This window comes from Lates calcarifer, linkage group LG4 (assembly GCF_001640805.2).
Source record: "Lates calcarifer isolate ASB-BC8 linkage group LG4, TLL_Latcal_v3, whole genome shotgun sequence".
In the NCBI taxonomy this organism is placed as follows: Eukaryota; Metazoa; Chordata; class Actinopteri; family Centropomidae; genus Lates; species Lates calcarifer.
Window position 1 is genome coordinate 14,767,272 of NC_066836.1, and position 14,901 is coordinate 14,782,172.

At 42.1% G+C, this 14,901-nt stretch overlaps 2 protein-coding genes across 3 annotated transcripts; both read right to left on the reverse strand.

Annotated features, from left to right (window-relative positions):
- Window positions 1-1,619: 1,619 nt before the first annotated feature.
- On the reverse strand, window positions 1,620-5,129 carry cirbpa (cold inducible RNA binding protein a). 2 transcript variants are annotated; one of them, XM_018676903.2, is made up of 7 exons: window positions 4,966-5,129; window positions 4,102-4,212; window positions 3,870-3,976; window positions 3,624-3,756; window positions 3,381-3,531; window positions 3,227-3,285; window positions 1,620-2,592 (listed from the first exon to the last, which is right to left on the reverse strand). In XM_018676903.2, the coding sequence occupies exons 2-7, from the start codon at window positions 4,199-4,201 to the stop codon at window positions 2,579-2,581; spliced, it is 564 nt and encodes a 187-aa protein (XP_018532419.1). In that variant the 5' UTR covers window positions 4,202-4,212; window positions 4,966-5,129; the 3' UTR covers window positions 1,620-2,578. The 2 variants fall into 2 exon arrangements, with proteins under 2 accessions (XP_018532419.1, XP_018532421.1); XM_018676905.2 differs by having other exon boundaries at window positions 3,381-3,522; window positions 4,966-5,116.
- A 2,432-nt stretch (window positions 5,130-7,561) lies between these two features.
- Window positions 7,562-11,822, reverse strand: LOC108883577 (midnolin). The gene is made up of 7 exons (XM_018676901.2): window positions 11,345-11,822; window positions 11,120-11,207; window positions 10,963-11,025; window positions 9,620-10,189; window positions 9,372-9,477; window positions 8,978-9,226; window positions 7,562-8,227 (listed from the first exon to the last, which is right to left on the reverse strand). The coding sequence occupies exons 1-7, from the start codon at window positions 11,593-11,595 to the stop codon at window positions 8,055-8,057; spliced, it is 1,500 nt and encodes a 499-aa protein (XP_018532417.1). The 5' UTR covers window positions 11,596-11,822; the 3' UTR covers window positions 7,562-8,054.
- Between the last annotated feature and the right edge of the window lie 3,079 nt (window positions 11,823-14,901).

Below are 14,901 nucleotides of genomic sequence, written 5' to 3' on the forward strand. Positions count from 1 at the left end.
CACAGTACAAAAAGTTGACAACAGAAGAACTGTGCCTAAGTGTCTTGTGCATTTAATTATCATTGCAGTTGTAACAGTACTCTCGTCTCCACTGTCTGAAAGGCATTTCTGGTTATATTCAGACAGGATACTGAATTTAAAAAAAAAAAGTTCAGTCCCTAGTGCACAGTTCTGTCATCCTGCCCCTCTACTTTTCACTTGAAATGGGTATCAAGGACTTTGAACAGCAGCCATAACATTTGAAAAATGTTTCTTAGGCAAGCCAACTTCAGAGATTCACAAAGGCCTTAAGCTTTTAGTTGGCAGGATCCTCCCGTGTAGCCACTGCTTACAGCTGCCCCACTGCTGCTGCACTTTGGACCTGAAACAGGGAACAGAGGTTGTAATCAGCCTGACAAACCTTAACTGCACCTGCCAAAAATCACAAGGACAAAAGTTTTACATTAATAAAACAAGAATGTACCTGATAACTGCACCTGCATCATCAGTCACTGCCACCTGAAGCTGCACACTTCAGCTGTGAGATCCAGTGAAGTCTCTGACACTGTTCATTCTAGAGAAAGAGATCAAGAGATTGATTAAGCCTGGCAACCAATGTTTGACATAAGAAAACAATACAGTGCATGCAATACTATTCATGAGTCTGAAACTCACCACTTATTCATATGTAAGGGTACAAAGAAAAACAATTGTGTACAGTCTAAACAACTTACACATCAAATAGGACTGCTGTGGGACATTACTGGAGCAAATTTGAGGACTAATGCAGTGAACAGAAGTGGACTGAGCACAAAACTACCCATGACTTAAGAGGCCAATGCTTTTTTTGGTGGACTCGAGAGGTGGAGCACTACAATCCAGAGGAGCTTCCTAGAAACATGTTCTTTCCTCAATGGACATTTCTTTAAGAATCAGAATCGGGGAAGAGGCCATGGCATGTTTGTAGACGACATCTGAAGCAGAGGACTAAAAACAGCGACTAACTTGGAAGGTATTCATGGAAACAATGAGAACTGAGTTTGAAGGATGTGAGCAAAGCAAAAGGAGATTTTTACCTCACGTGCATTGGCCTACTTTCTCCACATATGACCTAGGCAAGAGAGCAGCTTTCATCTCTGATGAGCACTTGTTGGTAGGCGCAACACTTCGCTCTCCAAGGACTTGTAGGTTTTTGAAGTAGCTGACCTCTTGAACGTAATGAAGCATTAACATGACCAGACACCAGCTGATGTTTTCCCAGCATTTCCATGTGCCACTTAAGGGGCTAATTATTCAAATCTCACTAGAGGTTTGGCAACAAATCTGGCTAATCAATGGTTTTGAGACATGTACAAGATTCACTGGGCCAAAAATATAGGCTTGGGATCTTAGGAGACCAGATGGGCAGCTTGTGAAAAGAATTGGACCTTAAAAATTAAACCAAATCTGTTTATCCTGCTTTACTTTATCAAGTTGGACTAAACTGCCAATTCAAAACTGCCCTCCAGGAGACATCCATGTAATTTCAGAGCTTTAAGCAAGTGACTTTGTTTTCACGCAGTATTACAGTAACACAAGAGCCTACAGCTCTCAGCTTAACTTCCCCCATGCGATAGTTTTGAAAGGCAAAAGAATCAAGATTATTTTCCACAGTCTGTTTAATAGGCTCCATGAAGCCAAACTGACAAAGAAAAAAAAATGTTGATCATACAAAGAACATAAAGTACAAAACTGTTCCCGGTTGAGATATTACTTTGGGGAAACGAAGTTACATTTTTCGATCACTTAAACAAGATTAGTCCATTTTACAGCACATTTAAAATGCAGATGTTGAGCAGAGCACAGAAGATACCTTGGACAGACTGTAGCATGCTGCAATTTGCAACTTCATGAACAGCCGGCCACTTCGGATGTGTAGTTCACCAGTCTGAAAGGAATTCACTCTTTTGGGAAATTGAACACACAGGAGCCTCAGCTAAACTAAGTTTTTGATAGTAAAAGGAATTTAGCATAAAATCCCCAAAGTCTGTTCTAGAGTAAATGGATCTCTTTCCTCGCTCAGTTTAAAACCTGACAGGAGGTAGGTGAGTCAGAGACTGAGAGGGGAAATAAGAAAAAAAAAACAAAACAAAAAACAAGCCCCATCGGATACTTAAGTATAAAAAGGAAAAAAAAAAAAAAAGAAAAAAGAAAAAAAAAACTCAAACTAAAGGAATCAAATGAGGAAAAACTTCAACGTGCTGGACAAAGAGTCTACAGCGACGGATGTGGCTGCTCAACGAAAAGCCATGTGGAGAGCCGTGGTTTGATCCCCAAATTGGGACTTGTACTAATCAAATTACAGAGGTGCCTTTTAGTTAAACGAGCTTTTAGAGAAATAAAGGTGCCCAATCAAGCAAGGTAAGAGTCCTGAACTGTAATTTGTAACATGGTTTGTTAGGAATGACCAAAACTCATGGCTACATTTGTCTTTAAGATGCTTGAGCTACTACAACAGAACTACAAAACTAAGGTCAGCAATAACACGTGGACATTTTTCTTGAGGAGCGCATCTTTGAAATACAGCCAGCCAAGTGATGATCTTGAATCAGGGAGATGTTTACTCGTGTGTAGCTGAGGATAAGAAGTGGGCACACAGGTAAAGACACTGAAAGTTCCAACACTGGAGTTTCATAACATCCCCTTCAACCCACCACAGTCCAAAAACCCTCCCTCTTTTTCCTTTTTTCTTTTGCCTAAAGGGGCTCCATCAGCTGAGATACGAGCAATATCAGAAAAGCAAAAGCCGAATGATACCATAAGTGTTTCACATTGTTTGCCAGCCTCTTTATCAGAGCGGAGCGGGGGGCTAGCAAAATTCGCCAACGGTATACAGAGAGGCATCGACTTGGGCTCGAGTACAAAACTGAGGGGCATACGTGATTAAAAAAAAAAAAATCCTCATATGCTGGGGCTGTGAAATTGTCTTAATTCAGTGTTTTACAGCATCTAATGTGACAAAACATGTGTTTAAACATCTCAGCCTACCATCACTAAGTAGGTGTGTATATTAAGTATGATTTTAAATAACTTGGGTATTGACAAATATTCAGGTATCATTAAACTGGCTTTAAGTACTTTGTAAATTTAACAGTGTCTGAATGTAATGTCATTTAGTGTTATATTTTTAAATCTGAAAAATGACAGCCCCAACATAAGTCTATGCACACACACACACACAATACAAGTGCATGTTATTCATGCTTACCATAGCTGTCATATCCATCGCGGTAGGATCCAGAGCGGTCACCATATCCACCCTGACCCCTGAAAATTATGCAAACAAAATTTAGTTAGCATGAATGTATTTAACAAGCAATTTTGTCAGGAAACATAAATCATGGATCCATGAGCTCACTTACCTATTTTCTCTGTAGCCACCTGAGGAGTATCCCCCACTCCTGTATCCGCCACCGCCACCACCAAAGCTCCTCTCTCCACCTCCGAAGCTCCTATCACTGTAGCCCCTGTCGCCATATCCCCTGTCGCCGTTGTATCCCCCACCTCCAAAGTCAATAGAAATATAAAAGAAAAAGCAAGATAAGTATGGGGGAACTTACAGCAAACAGAATAAACCACAATGACTTCAGACCTTTAGCTCTCACCTCTGGAGTAACCACGACCCCCTCTCCCCCGGGATCCACTGAATCTGCCGCCACGCGGGCCTGAACCGAAACCTCCTCTAGAGCGGCCACCCTTTCCTGCTTCATCCACGCGAATAGCCCGGCCATCAATAGTCTGCAACACAAAAGAAATCAAATGAATTTAAAGAATTAAATCGCTACATTCAACTAAATAATAAATCCGAGTATCGGGTGAAAAATAGTTAAAAACATGCAGTGACCATTTACCTTGCCGTTCATGGCGTCCAATGCGTCTTTGGCATCTTCTGCGTTATCGTATTTCACAAAGCCGAAACCGCGAGATTTCCCCGTCTCTTTGTCTCTGATCACATCCACTATTGGAGGGAAAAATGTCGTTAGTGAAAACGCATACTGTGACACAGCGAGTCAAAAGTCACAATTTGTAAGAATATCATTGATTTAATAGAGAAAAACGGGCGTAAAAAAAAGGGGGCTTCACCTTTCTCAATGGTTCCATATTTGCCGAAGGCCGCGGCCAGAGACTCCTCGTTGGTCTCGAAGCTCAGACCTCCGATGAATAATTTACCCTCATCCGACATCTTGAATGTAGCTGAAGACAAACAAAACACAACAAAGTCACCTAATGCCAACACAAACCTTTCAAACAAATACCACAAATTACTCCGCGCTTTATAAACATCGACAGACACGCCTGGAGCAAAAGTAGGTCACTGGTACCCGTTACACGAGACAACCATCACCACCTGCGTATTTGTGCAAAAACGTTTTTATATTGCTTGGCAATGTACTAAATAGAATTAACCAAAATTATATCCTAATAGTTTGATTAATTGCCGCCAGTAACTGATGGATGTCGAGCTAGGCCTCAGGCCCGTAAACGTGGTGCCGTTAGGTTAGCGGATTAGCTAACTAGCTTTTTTCCTCTCGGCGCCATTTTGTAGCACCGAGCTGCTGCTCCTCACTTTTGTTTGACTGACCGACTGAAGAATCGGCTTTCGCTGCCTTATTTTCTGGGTTACATAATGGGTTTGATAAACGAACAAAAATTAGGTCAGTGAGGACATTTCACAGTTAGCCACTTCATTTCCGAACAGTAATACAACCAACACCATTTTAGCACGATTTAATGCCGTGTGAATGATTTTCATCGCTATCGGTTTTTTTTTCTGAGCTCGTGTGCAGCTGAACACGGATTTTTAAACGTAGCAATAAATAGCGAATATGTCGTTTATGCTTAACAAATGTATACACATACATACATATATATATAGATAGATAGATATACATAGTCTATACAAAATAAACCGTGAAATTTGGTAAACGTGAATCTTAAAACAATTACCTTCTCACTCGCAGATCACAGATGGCTGATGAGCGGAGCCGCAGGTCGAATAAGAGAGAAGAGAAGCGACGCTCTGCTTTTCACCGCTCAGCGCGCTGACGTCTTCTTCTGCTGGTCACCGAGTAACATGACGGCTCCACACTGCCACCTACTGTAGTGGATGGTATAAGGTTAAAACAAATCCAAAACACTAAACACGTCTTTGAATAATAGTGTGTGTTTGATAATGCATCTTGAAATTGCTTCCACTCTTTCTCCATCACTGAAAAAAAAATATCTTTGATTCTAATTATGGACGGGCCTTACCACAGAACACGGCTTCAATCCCATTCCAAGTAATACCAGAACCAGGATCACCACTATCAATATGAATGTATACTTTAATTACCTGTGCTTTTAATTGTTAAAATTACTCAAAATTCAGTACAAATTACTTAATTACCTGCAAGCACAAGACAAGCTGTCAGTGGTATGTAACTAGGGCAGCACTAGGAAGAGCGTACGTGTGACCAGGATGTGATCTAACATGTGATGTATGCGTTTTTTAGGTGTTAATCCTAATGACACAACTGATACTCAAAACGAAACTGAACATTGGTAGTATTGATACTTTCAATCTACCCAGCTCTGTTGCAAACATCTTTCATTTCAGAAGTTTAAGCTTCACTGTCCTGTCTTTGTGTATGTGGAAACTTCAAGTATCTGCACCACACTTGTGTAAATTACATTTTGAACCATGATTGGTCTCCAGACTAGGTGAGATGTTACAAAATAATTCTTGTGTACATGCATGTCTTAACTAGAGATAGGAGACTAGATTGGATGAAAAGATGGTCTGTCAAGGATAACATAAGATATCTATTAATGGCTTGGCATCAGAAATGTATCCCCATGGTATCTAAATTTATACATTTGTGTAAGACAGTTCCAAAAGAATATTTATTTCCTATATAAAATATAATCAATTACCAAATTGTACAGATACAACTCACCCCACTTCTAATTGAAGGTATCTTGCCTCTAGACAAAACAAAATTAATTAATTCTCTCCAAGTTTAATGAGAAATCCATTAATGGCTTTTATTTTTACTTCTAAAAACTAAAACTAACCACACACTTTCATGTGTTATTGTCCATCAAGGAATATGAAACTGAATATTTAAGGATATTTATTTTTCCAGTGATTTGTTTGTATGCACTAGTTTGTGTGAGTCATCATAGCAGTTGCTGGTCAACTGTGTGGGGCCTGAATTAGTCTGACTTTGCTGTGTGGGAGGTATGTGTCTGTAAGCAGTGAAGTGTGTTTGAATGCCATATGTAGTGTGAAGTGAAGTGAAGAGGGAAGAAGGTACATCTGTGTAGGAGGCCCAAGGCCCAACCAGATGTCATCTGCTGCATGCTTTTAGCACTGTTACATATTGTGTCTGAAAGGAATACTGTAGGACGTGGTTTTATCTTTATTATCCATCCATCCATCCATTATCTGTACTGCTTATCCATTAAGGGTCCTAGGAGCCTATCCCAGCTGACAATCACACTCATATTCACACCTACAGCCAATTTTAGAGTTACCAATTAACCCAAGCTGCATGTCTCTGGACTGTGGGAGGAAGCCAGAGGACCTGGAGAGAACCCATGCAGGCACAGGGAGAACATGCAAACTCCACACAGAAAAGCCCCAGGGCGCAAACCCGGAACCTTCTAGCTGTGAGGCAACAGTGCTATATCTTTATCATTTATTATAATTTTTTATCTTTTAACAGCAAAGACAGGTGCAGTGCAGTATGCTGTCGTGGGAGGCCTGTGGTGAAAGGACAAAAGGATCCTCATGAGTCATCAGCCTCAGAGAAAAGTTTTAAAAAAAGTTCAGCTGCTGTCATGGAGGAAGTGGAGGTATCCTGGTTGGCTGCACATCACTGCTACTCACATTCTGCTTCCTGGGGGGTAAATATGCACACTGTGCATTAAGGAGAAATTAGGTTTTGGTGTTGAGAGCAGTGGTTTCTGACCAACCCCTAACCCCTGATTCTAACCCTTTTGTAAAGGACTGAATAAAACTTATTGAGGTGGGAAGGAAAGATTAAGCTTAAGTTTCACTTCTTAAAAAAAAATTCTCTCACATTATTAATATTTTCTTCCTTTCCCTTAACTTAGCTAAATGCTAACACGCTTCCTCCAACATCCCAAAGGCCTGTACCAGTACTGTGAGAGAGCTGAGACCCTTTGTCCTCATATCAAGACCTTTTGTTTTGAATAGAGAAGACAGATGATTTGAGAGAAGAATAAAGGAGGCCGTCTATTTCCAGCTGGAACGACCGTCGTTGAACAGAGGTGGCGCCTTACGACACCAACTATCAGCTGCCTATAGTCACAGTCATGAGACCCCTCTCCATTCACACCTTGACCCATATGATCCTAACGACTCCCATGATATCAGGTCGCATCGACAACCCTCAGGATCACCTCCCCCATCAGACGAGAGCTGAAACATCTTCAAGGAACCGAAAAGATTTCCAGTTGCCTTTTACTTTAGCACTTAAGATTACCATGACCTGGATAACCAAAAACCTACACAGACATACAAATACAGTATATCTAAGTTTTTCAATTTTTTCCTTTATTCTTTGCATATTTTTTTTTCCTTCTTTGTGTTTACATCTTACTATTGCATAAGTAAAATATTTTAGAACAACATCCTCTGCACAGATTAAAACATACATCTTACATTCAGGACATGTGTGGTTAAGGCATTGAATACATAAACAAACATACAGTAAGAGGTCTTTGTACAAAACACCAAGATGTATAACATGAAAATGTACACTGGAATCTTTGTGTGACATAATGCTACATACTGATGAGACCAATTGTCACTGAAAGGCTTAGATGGAATAACATGCTCAGTGAAATGATCAGTGAAATCACAGGATTTAGAGTCCTCATATCTTTTAGGCTCACATTCTTCATAAATAGTAGTATAAAATAGCAAGAAAGCATCTCCCTCAGAAACCTTTAGCTGCCAAGAGAGAGCTCCACAGTTATTTCACCTGCTCTAGGTGAAAAAGAGTGGATCTTTTCCATCCAGGAGGCTAGGGGCGATGGGGATGATGTTGGTATGGGTGAGACCTCTGCAAGAGGTGCGAGTTCCTGCGAGTCCGCCTGCGAAGGCGCCGCTGATGCATCAGGAACTGAAGGTGCTCTAGCTTACAGTGCAAGGTTTGATCCTCCTCTGTGGATGAGCAAAGGGGGTGTCTCTCCCCGCCTACAGGGGAGAGAATAAATAACAAAATGTCAGTCTACACAAGAATAAAGTTATTGTTTAGTGCATTCTGTCATGAATAATTAGTAAATAGATCCACTAGCAAGGATTTAATGATAAAATTCCTCATCACGGCAAATGTTTGATATTTACTAGAGCACATCCATGCTTTGTTATTAAAGTACACATGGAAAATGCAGTTAAAAACTGTAGGTCCAAGGGTCTAACTCCAGAAAAACAAAATAACCAATGAAAAGGGAGAATAAATTGATAAAGAAAGCAACTGAGAAATCAAAAGTAATCCAAATGCACATCAGAAGTAATAAAGGAAGGGAATAAAAGAGTAAAGACAAGAATAAACATTTAAGGTGTGGGCTTTCTCATAGACTCCCCCACACACAAAACTCTGAGGTTCCTGAATTTAGACATAGTAACAGTCTTCACACGCCACCCAGTACATGTGTGTGAATAAATATGTTAGCTCAGAACTGTGAGTTTGATCTGTGTCATTCAAAGTGCTTGGACTTCTATCATGAGCAAATGTGGCCATGTTTAATTTGAAGATGGCTTAAAAAACATTTGTGTTGTTTATATCAAGTCTTATTTTCTGCTCCTTGTTCCTGTGATATATGCATATATTCAAATAAAGGGAATCTATGATGGATTAAATCAACTGTAACTCATGGAATTATTCCTGCAGTGTCAAAGTCTACAATTACATGTTCTCACAAAATAAAATCTGGTCAAGCTGACCTGATGCTCTACTGAAGTGCTCCACTGTCTGGGTCACCAGTGGTTTGCTTCTTGCTTTGCTGGGCTCCTCTGCAGTGAGCACTGGGCTGACTGGAGGGTTTAAAGCGGGACAGCAGTGCTGAGGAACGGCAGGTGGTGCCCCCTGGTGGGGACAGGCAGCTCTGAGGAGGTCATTGAGAATCTGGAGGATGACGGCGATGCCACGTCGTGGGTGGCTGATGCTGCTCTGACCGTGAGGAGCCAGAGTGCCTGATGGGAAAAGTAGAGAGCAGGTGAGCAGGTGGATAAATGTAGATAACAAGGAAGAACCAGAAAAAACTGACACAGTTGAGCTCTAACTGAGCTGCTCCTGTTTCTCATTGTGATGCATTGGTGTCCTCAGGCCATGACTTACCGGAGAACGTCCCGGAGAAGACGCCTGGAGAGTGACTCACAAAACTCTCTATGACAGCTCCAGGCTGTTTGCACAGCTCTGCAGTGGATGAAGCATGAGCATTAGTCTGTAAAAGAAAAAGGTCAAAGTTCATCTCCTGTTTTCAACATTCATGATGTTGAATAAAAACTAGTGGAGCTATTACATACATACTCCAACCATGACAGTGCATTGTGATTTGGATTTGCAGTAGAATATGTAAGGCTAACCTTTTCAAAGGTTGAGGCTGGTACTGGGCTCGGAGGTCCAGGACTGTAGCCGGTGGGAGCAGGTGTACAGACTGGTGTGGCGGCTTGTAGTGGACAGCTGGGATGTGGACGACCAGAGGGCAAAGAAGCGGTTGAATGAACAGGGGGAGATGTGTGTATAGAGCGGCAGGATTGAGGTAGAGATGAGTGGTGACGGCAGTTTACAGTGGGGACAGTGGTGGATGAGTGGGGGGTGGGAGCTGTTGAATTAAAGGTAGTTCTGGGTCTTTGAGTGTAGACTGTGGAGTCAGCAGGGTCCGGGGCTGGAGAGGAGGACTGGGATGCAGATGAGGTAGAAGAGCCTGCAATGTTGGTGGAAGACCGGGCCGAGGCAGAGGTCCCGGGGTGGCTCGTGCTGCCGGCCGTCGGTGGGCCAGCCTGAAGCTCACTGCTGCTCTGGACTCTCATATCCCCGTCCTGCTGCAGCTCCTTCACATCCTGCGCAGACAGCTGGAGCTGCACATACATCGTGTGAGCACCGATTCCCAGGTTAATGTTCAGAGGTGAACGCCCAGACAGGAAGTCACTGATCTGCAGGATAACCAGGGAAAAAAACACTTCAGGGTTATGATGGCAAGCATTACGATTTCAGTCTTGGGTAATTTGACATCTTTGACGGTTGCTGGTGGCCACTACAGAGGAGCAACTGACGTGTCTGTTTACAGTGCAGCCAAACAAACACAGGTTGTTTGTTGCAAGTCATGTATTGAATTACATGCACTGTTTCTTATGAATTCCTCACCAGTAACAATGACAACAACTGTATGCAAATAATTAGTGGATGAATATTGTGGTATCATGGGCAGTGATTTGACAAAAATCTTGAGCATTATAACTTTAAATAAACTTTAGGCTGTGTGACTCTGCTTTACCTCATTCTTCAGGTGAAGTGTGTGTGTGTGTGTGTGTTTGTGTGTGTGTAGCTGTATGATTCAAATTCATCAGATGAGGTGTGCATTACTTTCGTGACAGGCATTGGGCAATAACAACAGCGAAACAAGAATGTGTGGGCTTTTCTTTCCCCTGTAACAGTTAAATCATACATTCATTGCGATCCTTTGAGAACCATGTAACTTCAGTTTTGGTCATTTTCCATGTAAAACGGAAGATTAAGTGCACTGTCACAAAGCACACCTGTTTTTATGAAATCATGAAGAGTCCATATTTTGAAAATATCTAGGGTATATGGTACATCCTGTCCCACAAAATACACAGCAAACACCAAGACACCAGTGCATCATTTGAATTCTTCAAATGACAATATTGCAGCGTAAAGTTGGTAACACATTAAATTAAAGTCTCACCTGAACTTCTGTTAAACTCTCCAAAACGTCCATCATAGTCCTCTCAGCTCTGGCAGTGGAGCACTGCGGAGTAAAAAACAGCAAAGTTTCATGAAGTCTTGTTACATTTGTGTGGAAATGTTGGTAAGTTGTTTAAGATGTGCAGAGGTTTACTTACAACCAAACCAGCTTCAATGACAGGGACCAGGGTCAGTTTGCTGCCATCTGTTACACCCACGTCCAGCAGTTTCCCTGCTGTCAGCTGCCTGATATATAAATCATGTGGAATAAAAAGTTCAATTATAAGTAGCATGCAATGAAAATACATATACATAATACAGCCTAGTTAAGCTAAACTGGCGTCCTGAAGTGCACAGCATGCGGTGTCTACAAATCAGCTCACCTGTCTTTGTGCAGGAGCACGATTTTGTCTGTCTGCAGTCTGAGTCGTTGGGAGATTCGCGTCCTCAGTCCCTCCACAGTCTCTCCTCGAGGGACAGTGAGCTCCACGGGGCTGCCGGTGGTCGAGGTGATGGATAACCGCATGGTGGACTGACCGGTGGAGACTGCGACCCCGCACCCTGCAGACCAGGCCGAGGTGAAGCTACAGAGACCCCGCTGCTGCTGCTGCTGCTGCTGTTGGTGCTGCTCCATTCAGCTGACTGCCTGTTGAAACGTCCGGATTGAAATTAGACTCTGGTCCGCTGGAATCGATTAAGGCGAGACGCGATAGTGTTTTCCTCTGGCCTCGCTGCTCATTCCTCAGAGGAAAGTGTGAATTATATTGAAATGTTTAAATGATTAAGATTACAGGACGGTTTTGACCACAACAGACTGTCACAGTTCCTCCTTCTGACTGTGACAGGCGCTGCTCTACTCCACCGAGCGTAAAACACCCCAACCACTCTATGCGTAAGCTCCGCCCACCGCGACAGGCAGCCAATCAGCGAGAACCACAAGAACGGTCAGCCCGTACTGTCCAATCAAAACGCTTGTTTCCCCATACGGCTCCACCCTGCTTCGTGCATCACTCGCCATTCATAAATGATGCAATCTGCACAGCACCACAACATTTTGTACAGGATGTCATCATGTCAAAATACCTGTCTAATCTCTCAATTAAATGACAGGCTATGTCATAATTTGTAAGCTACTAAATGCCTGGTGATTATTCTCATAAATCAAAGTGCCCCGAGATAAATAACAATATTTCTTCACTAATGACTCTGACCTGTGGTGACTCATAGTCTCCATTAGAAACAGATTAGATTGCGGCTCCTGTGATAATCATAACAGCCCTATAGTACTGTAGGGGGTTTCTGTCATGACACACAGCTAATGTGTAAAAGAAAAATCCCAGGGCATACATCAATCACAACTCATCTGTGTGGCCTAAAAGCACAGTTATCACCTACGTTTAGTGGTGACACCTGAACCTACTGATCATAAAACCAGTATAAGCACAGCTGGAGCTGGATGCGAGGATACAGGGCAACAGCTGTTCAGGAGAGACAGCCTGAAAAGCAAAAAAGTCCTCTGAATTTCCTTTATTTTCTCTTCTATAATTTTTATTTAGCTATATTTTTTAAGTAACAATAAGATCATATGTGGAAGAGAATATGAAGCCGTCAGACACAAATGTGTGATTTTGTGCTATATGAATACAATTGAATTGTAGGATACATTGCATCTTATATTCCTGCACTATTTTGGGATATTTTAATCTGTTGAAACACCCTGACTAGTCCACCACATGCACATCTATAGGTGCTCTATAATCTCCCTGTTCATACAGTGGGAGGAGACGCTGGCAGAAAGAGTCCACAGCACCCTCTGTGTCGTGCAGTCTCTCACATCCTCTGCTGTTTAGTATTCGTGTCCCCACCTCAGCTCCACAGCAGGGTCCACCGTGCTGCACCTGTCACATGATGCAGCACGGAGGAGAAGGACCGGCTTAGAGTAAAGTGACGTAGAAGGCCGGAGAGGGCAGAGAAATGAAGCTAATATGTGTTTCCTCACGGTGGCTAAAAATAGCCGCGCCCACTACACCCCCAGCTTTATCCAGCCTGCGTCACTCCACTTCCATATCACCTTCCTCCTTTCCTCACCTCACCCCCACACTCACTCCTCTCCACACTCTCCTAAATGCAGACGTGTAGTATTTGTCTACACTCAGTCTTTTCTGCCTGAAAACAATCAGCTTGTGCAAACTGCATCTGTTCATTTTCTTCTCTCCTGCCCTGTATTCCTTTGTTTCACTACAGTATGATTGACTCCGTATTAACGTGCTTCATAGAGACATGCTCTAGAAATAGAGACATCCTTGAGGATACTGTCACATGCACGCAGTGAATGAAATTTAACTCCCTGACTTCACTGGAATTTAAAAGGAATACCACACTGATCCCTTCTTGGTCTTTTCTCCTTTTAAGTGACTTGAGGAACTGGATGTCCCAGTGAGACGTCGATGTTTCCCCCGCTGAGCCTCCCCCGCCCTCACTCATCCCTAACATTTCTGCGGCAGCGTGTCACTCTGGCGTTTCACTGAGACTGGCAAGAAAGGGAGAGGTTGCTGCTTTACATTCTTCAGGCCTTGCCGAGAACAATTCCACAGGATGTCCTGCTCTCCAGAGCATGCACAGACGCAGCTCTGACGTCAACCATCCAGCAACACACACACACACACACACATACAAGCTGCGTTCAGACTCTCCTCCACATTCCTCCCACCCCTGCTCGGCCTCTCCTGGTATCATTTCCCAGATGTTTCAATCCTCTGGTATGTTACACCTTAGAGTAGCAGGAATTTCGAAGATAAAAACAACTGAATGCGAGGAATCTGTCCTGAATGTTTCAATGAGGATCTGACTGGCAGACTGAGAAAACATCAAATGGCCATCGGGTTGTCTGAAAATACAGTCGCACAGATGGAGGAGAGTATTTATGGCTCTTCAGTGATCTTAAATGCATTAGTTTCTATCCTTAATTGGGATGAAAATCTGAATTAATCACTGAATCTAATGAATTTCTAATCATTGCCTTTAACTCACCCATCTGTTTTACCCATTTACTGTAAAACACAGCAGAACCATTTAATTATTTAATGTTTATTTTTATCAGCACAAGTATGTAGCTTGGACCAGTGCCACATACCACAGCATTTATAGCCTAATGCCCCGTCCCTAGTTGGACTTTTATGCATACACAAATTCAATGTGAAAATACATACAACACAGCACAAAACACAAACAAGATGCAATATAATTACTATAAAACTCAAGCAGCAGATCAAACCATTCATGACAACATTACTGATCTTTCTTTGAAAGCTGTTTCAGCTTGAGTTTAAAGTGATCTCAGTCAAGATTTTGAGGTCATTCCTGAACAGAGATCCAAATGAAGACTGAGAAAAGGGCACTTTTCTGAGAAGTCTCACCATGTCACTAAGCACTCGGGAATTCAGCAAATTTAATGAAATGATCAAACTTATCATATTTAGTTTCTTAAGAATTTGAAAGTGGTGAGATCTTATTGGCTTCCAGCCCAGGGGTTGCACAATATTGCCAATAATGTAAAGTGAGACTATGTAATTTTAAAAAGAAGAAATAACACATTCTTCTTTCAGATTAAATGTTGAATTCACACATCTTTTCTTAATTCAGTACACTCAGGGGTTTTGCTGTTACAGCTTTAATTGGTCTGGTATGACCAGCAGATTGTGGTGGCTGGAGTCAAACTAATGTTAACAAACTGTGGATAACTGTTGTTTGATAATACTGTTTAACTGTTTTTTTTTAAAACCTCTGTGACCATCCTGTGTCTTTTTTTTCAACCATATTCTGTACATCCAGTCGCAGGGTCAAAGGCACATTGAAGAGATTTTTGCCTTGATGTCCACTGTATTACTCCTATAATAAGCATATATTCTACACATATTAATGCAATTATATGTAGGCCTAC

What these genes read in the sequence shown, in the direction of transcription:
- LOC108883577 (XM_018676901.2), bottom strand. Translation starts at nt 11,595, where the DNA reads ATGGAGCAGCACCAACAGCAGCAGCAGCAGCAGCAGCGGGGTCTCTGT. An exon ending in AGAGTTTAACAGAAGTTCAG is followed by an intron (nt 10,190 to 10,962) that starts GTGAGACTTTAA and finishes GTTATCCTGCAG; the next exon opens with ATCAGTGACTTCCTGTCTGG. An exon ending in CAGCCTCAACCTTTGAAAAG is followed by an intron (nt 9,478 to 9,619) that starts GTTAGCCTTACA and finishes TTTCTTTTACAG; the next exon opens with ACTAATGCTCATGCTTCATC.
- cirbpa (XM_018676903.2), bottom strand. Translation starts at nt 4,201, where the DNA reads ATGTCGGATGAGGGTAAATTATTCATCGGAGGTCTGAGCTTCGAGACC. An exon ending in ATATGGAACCATTGAGAAAG is followed by an intron (nt 3,977 to 4,101) that starts GTGAAGCCCCCT and finishes TCCCTCCAATAG; the next exon opens with TGGATGTGATCAGAGACAAA. An exon ending in TGGACGCCATGAACGGCAAG is followed by an intron (nt 3,757 to 3,869) that starts GTAAATGGTCAC and finishes TTTGTGTTGCAG; the next exon opens with ACTATTGATGGCCGGGCTAT.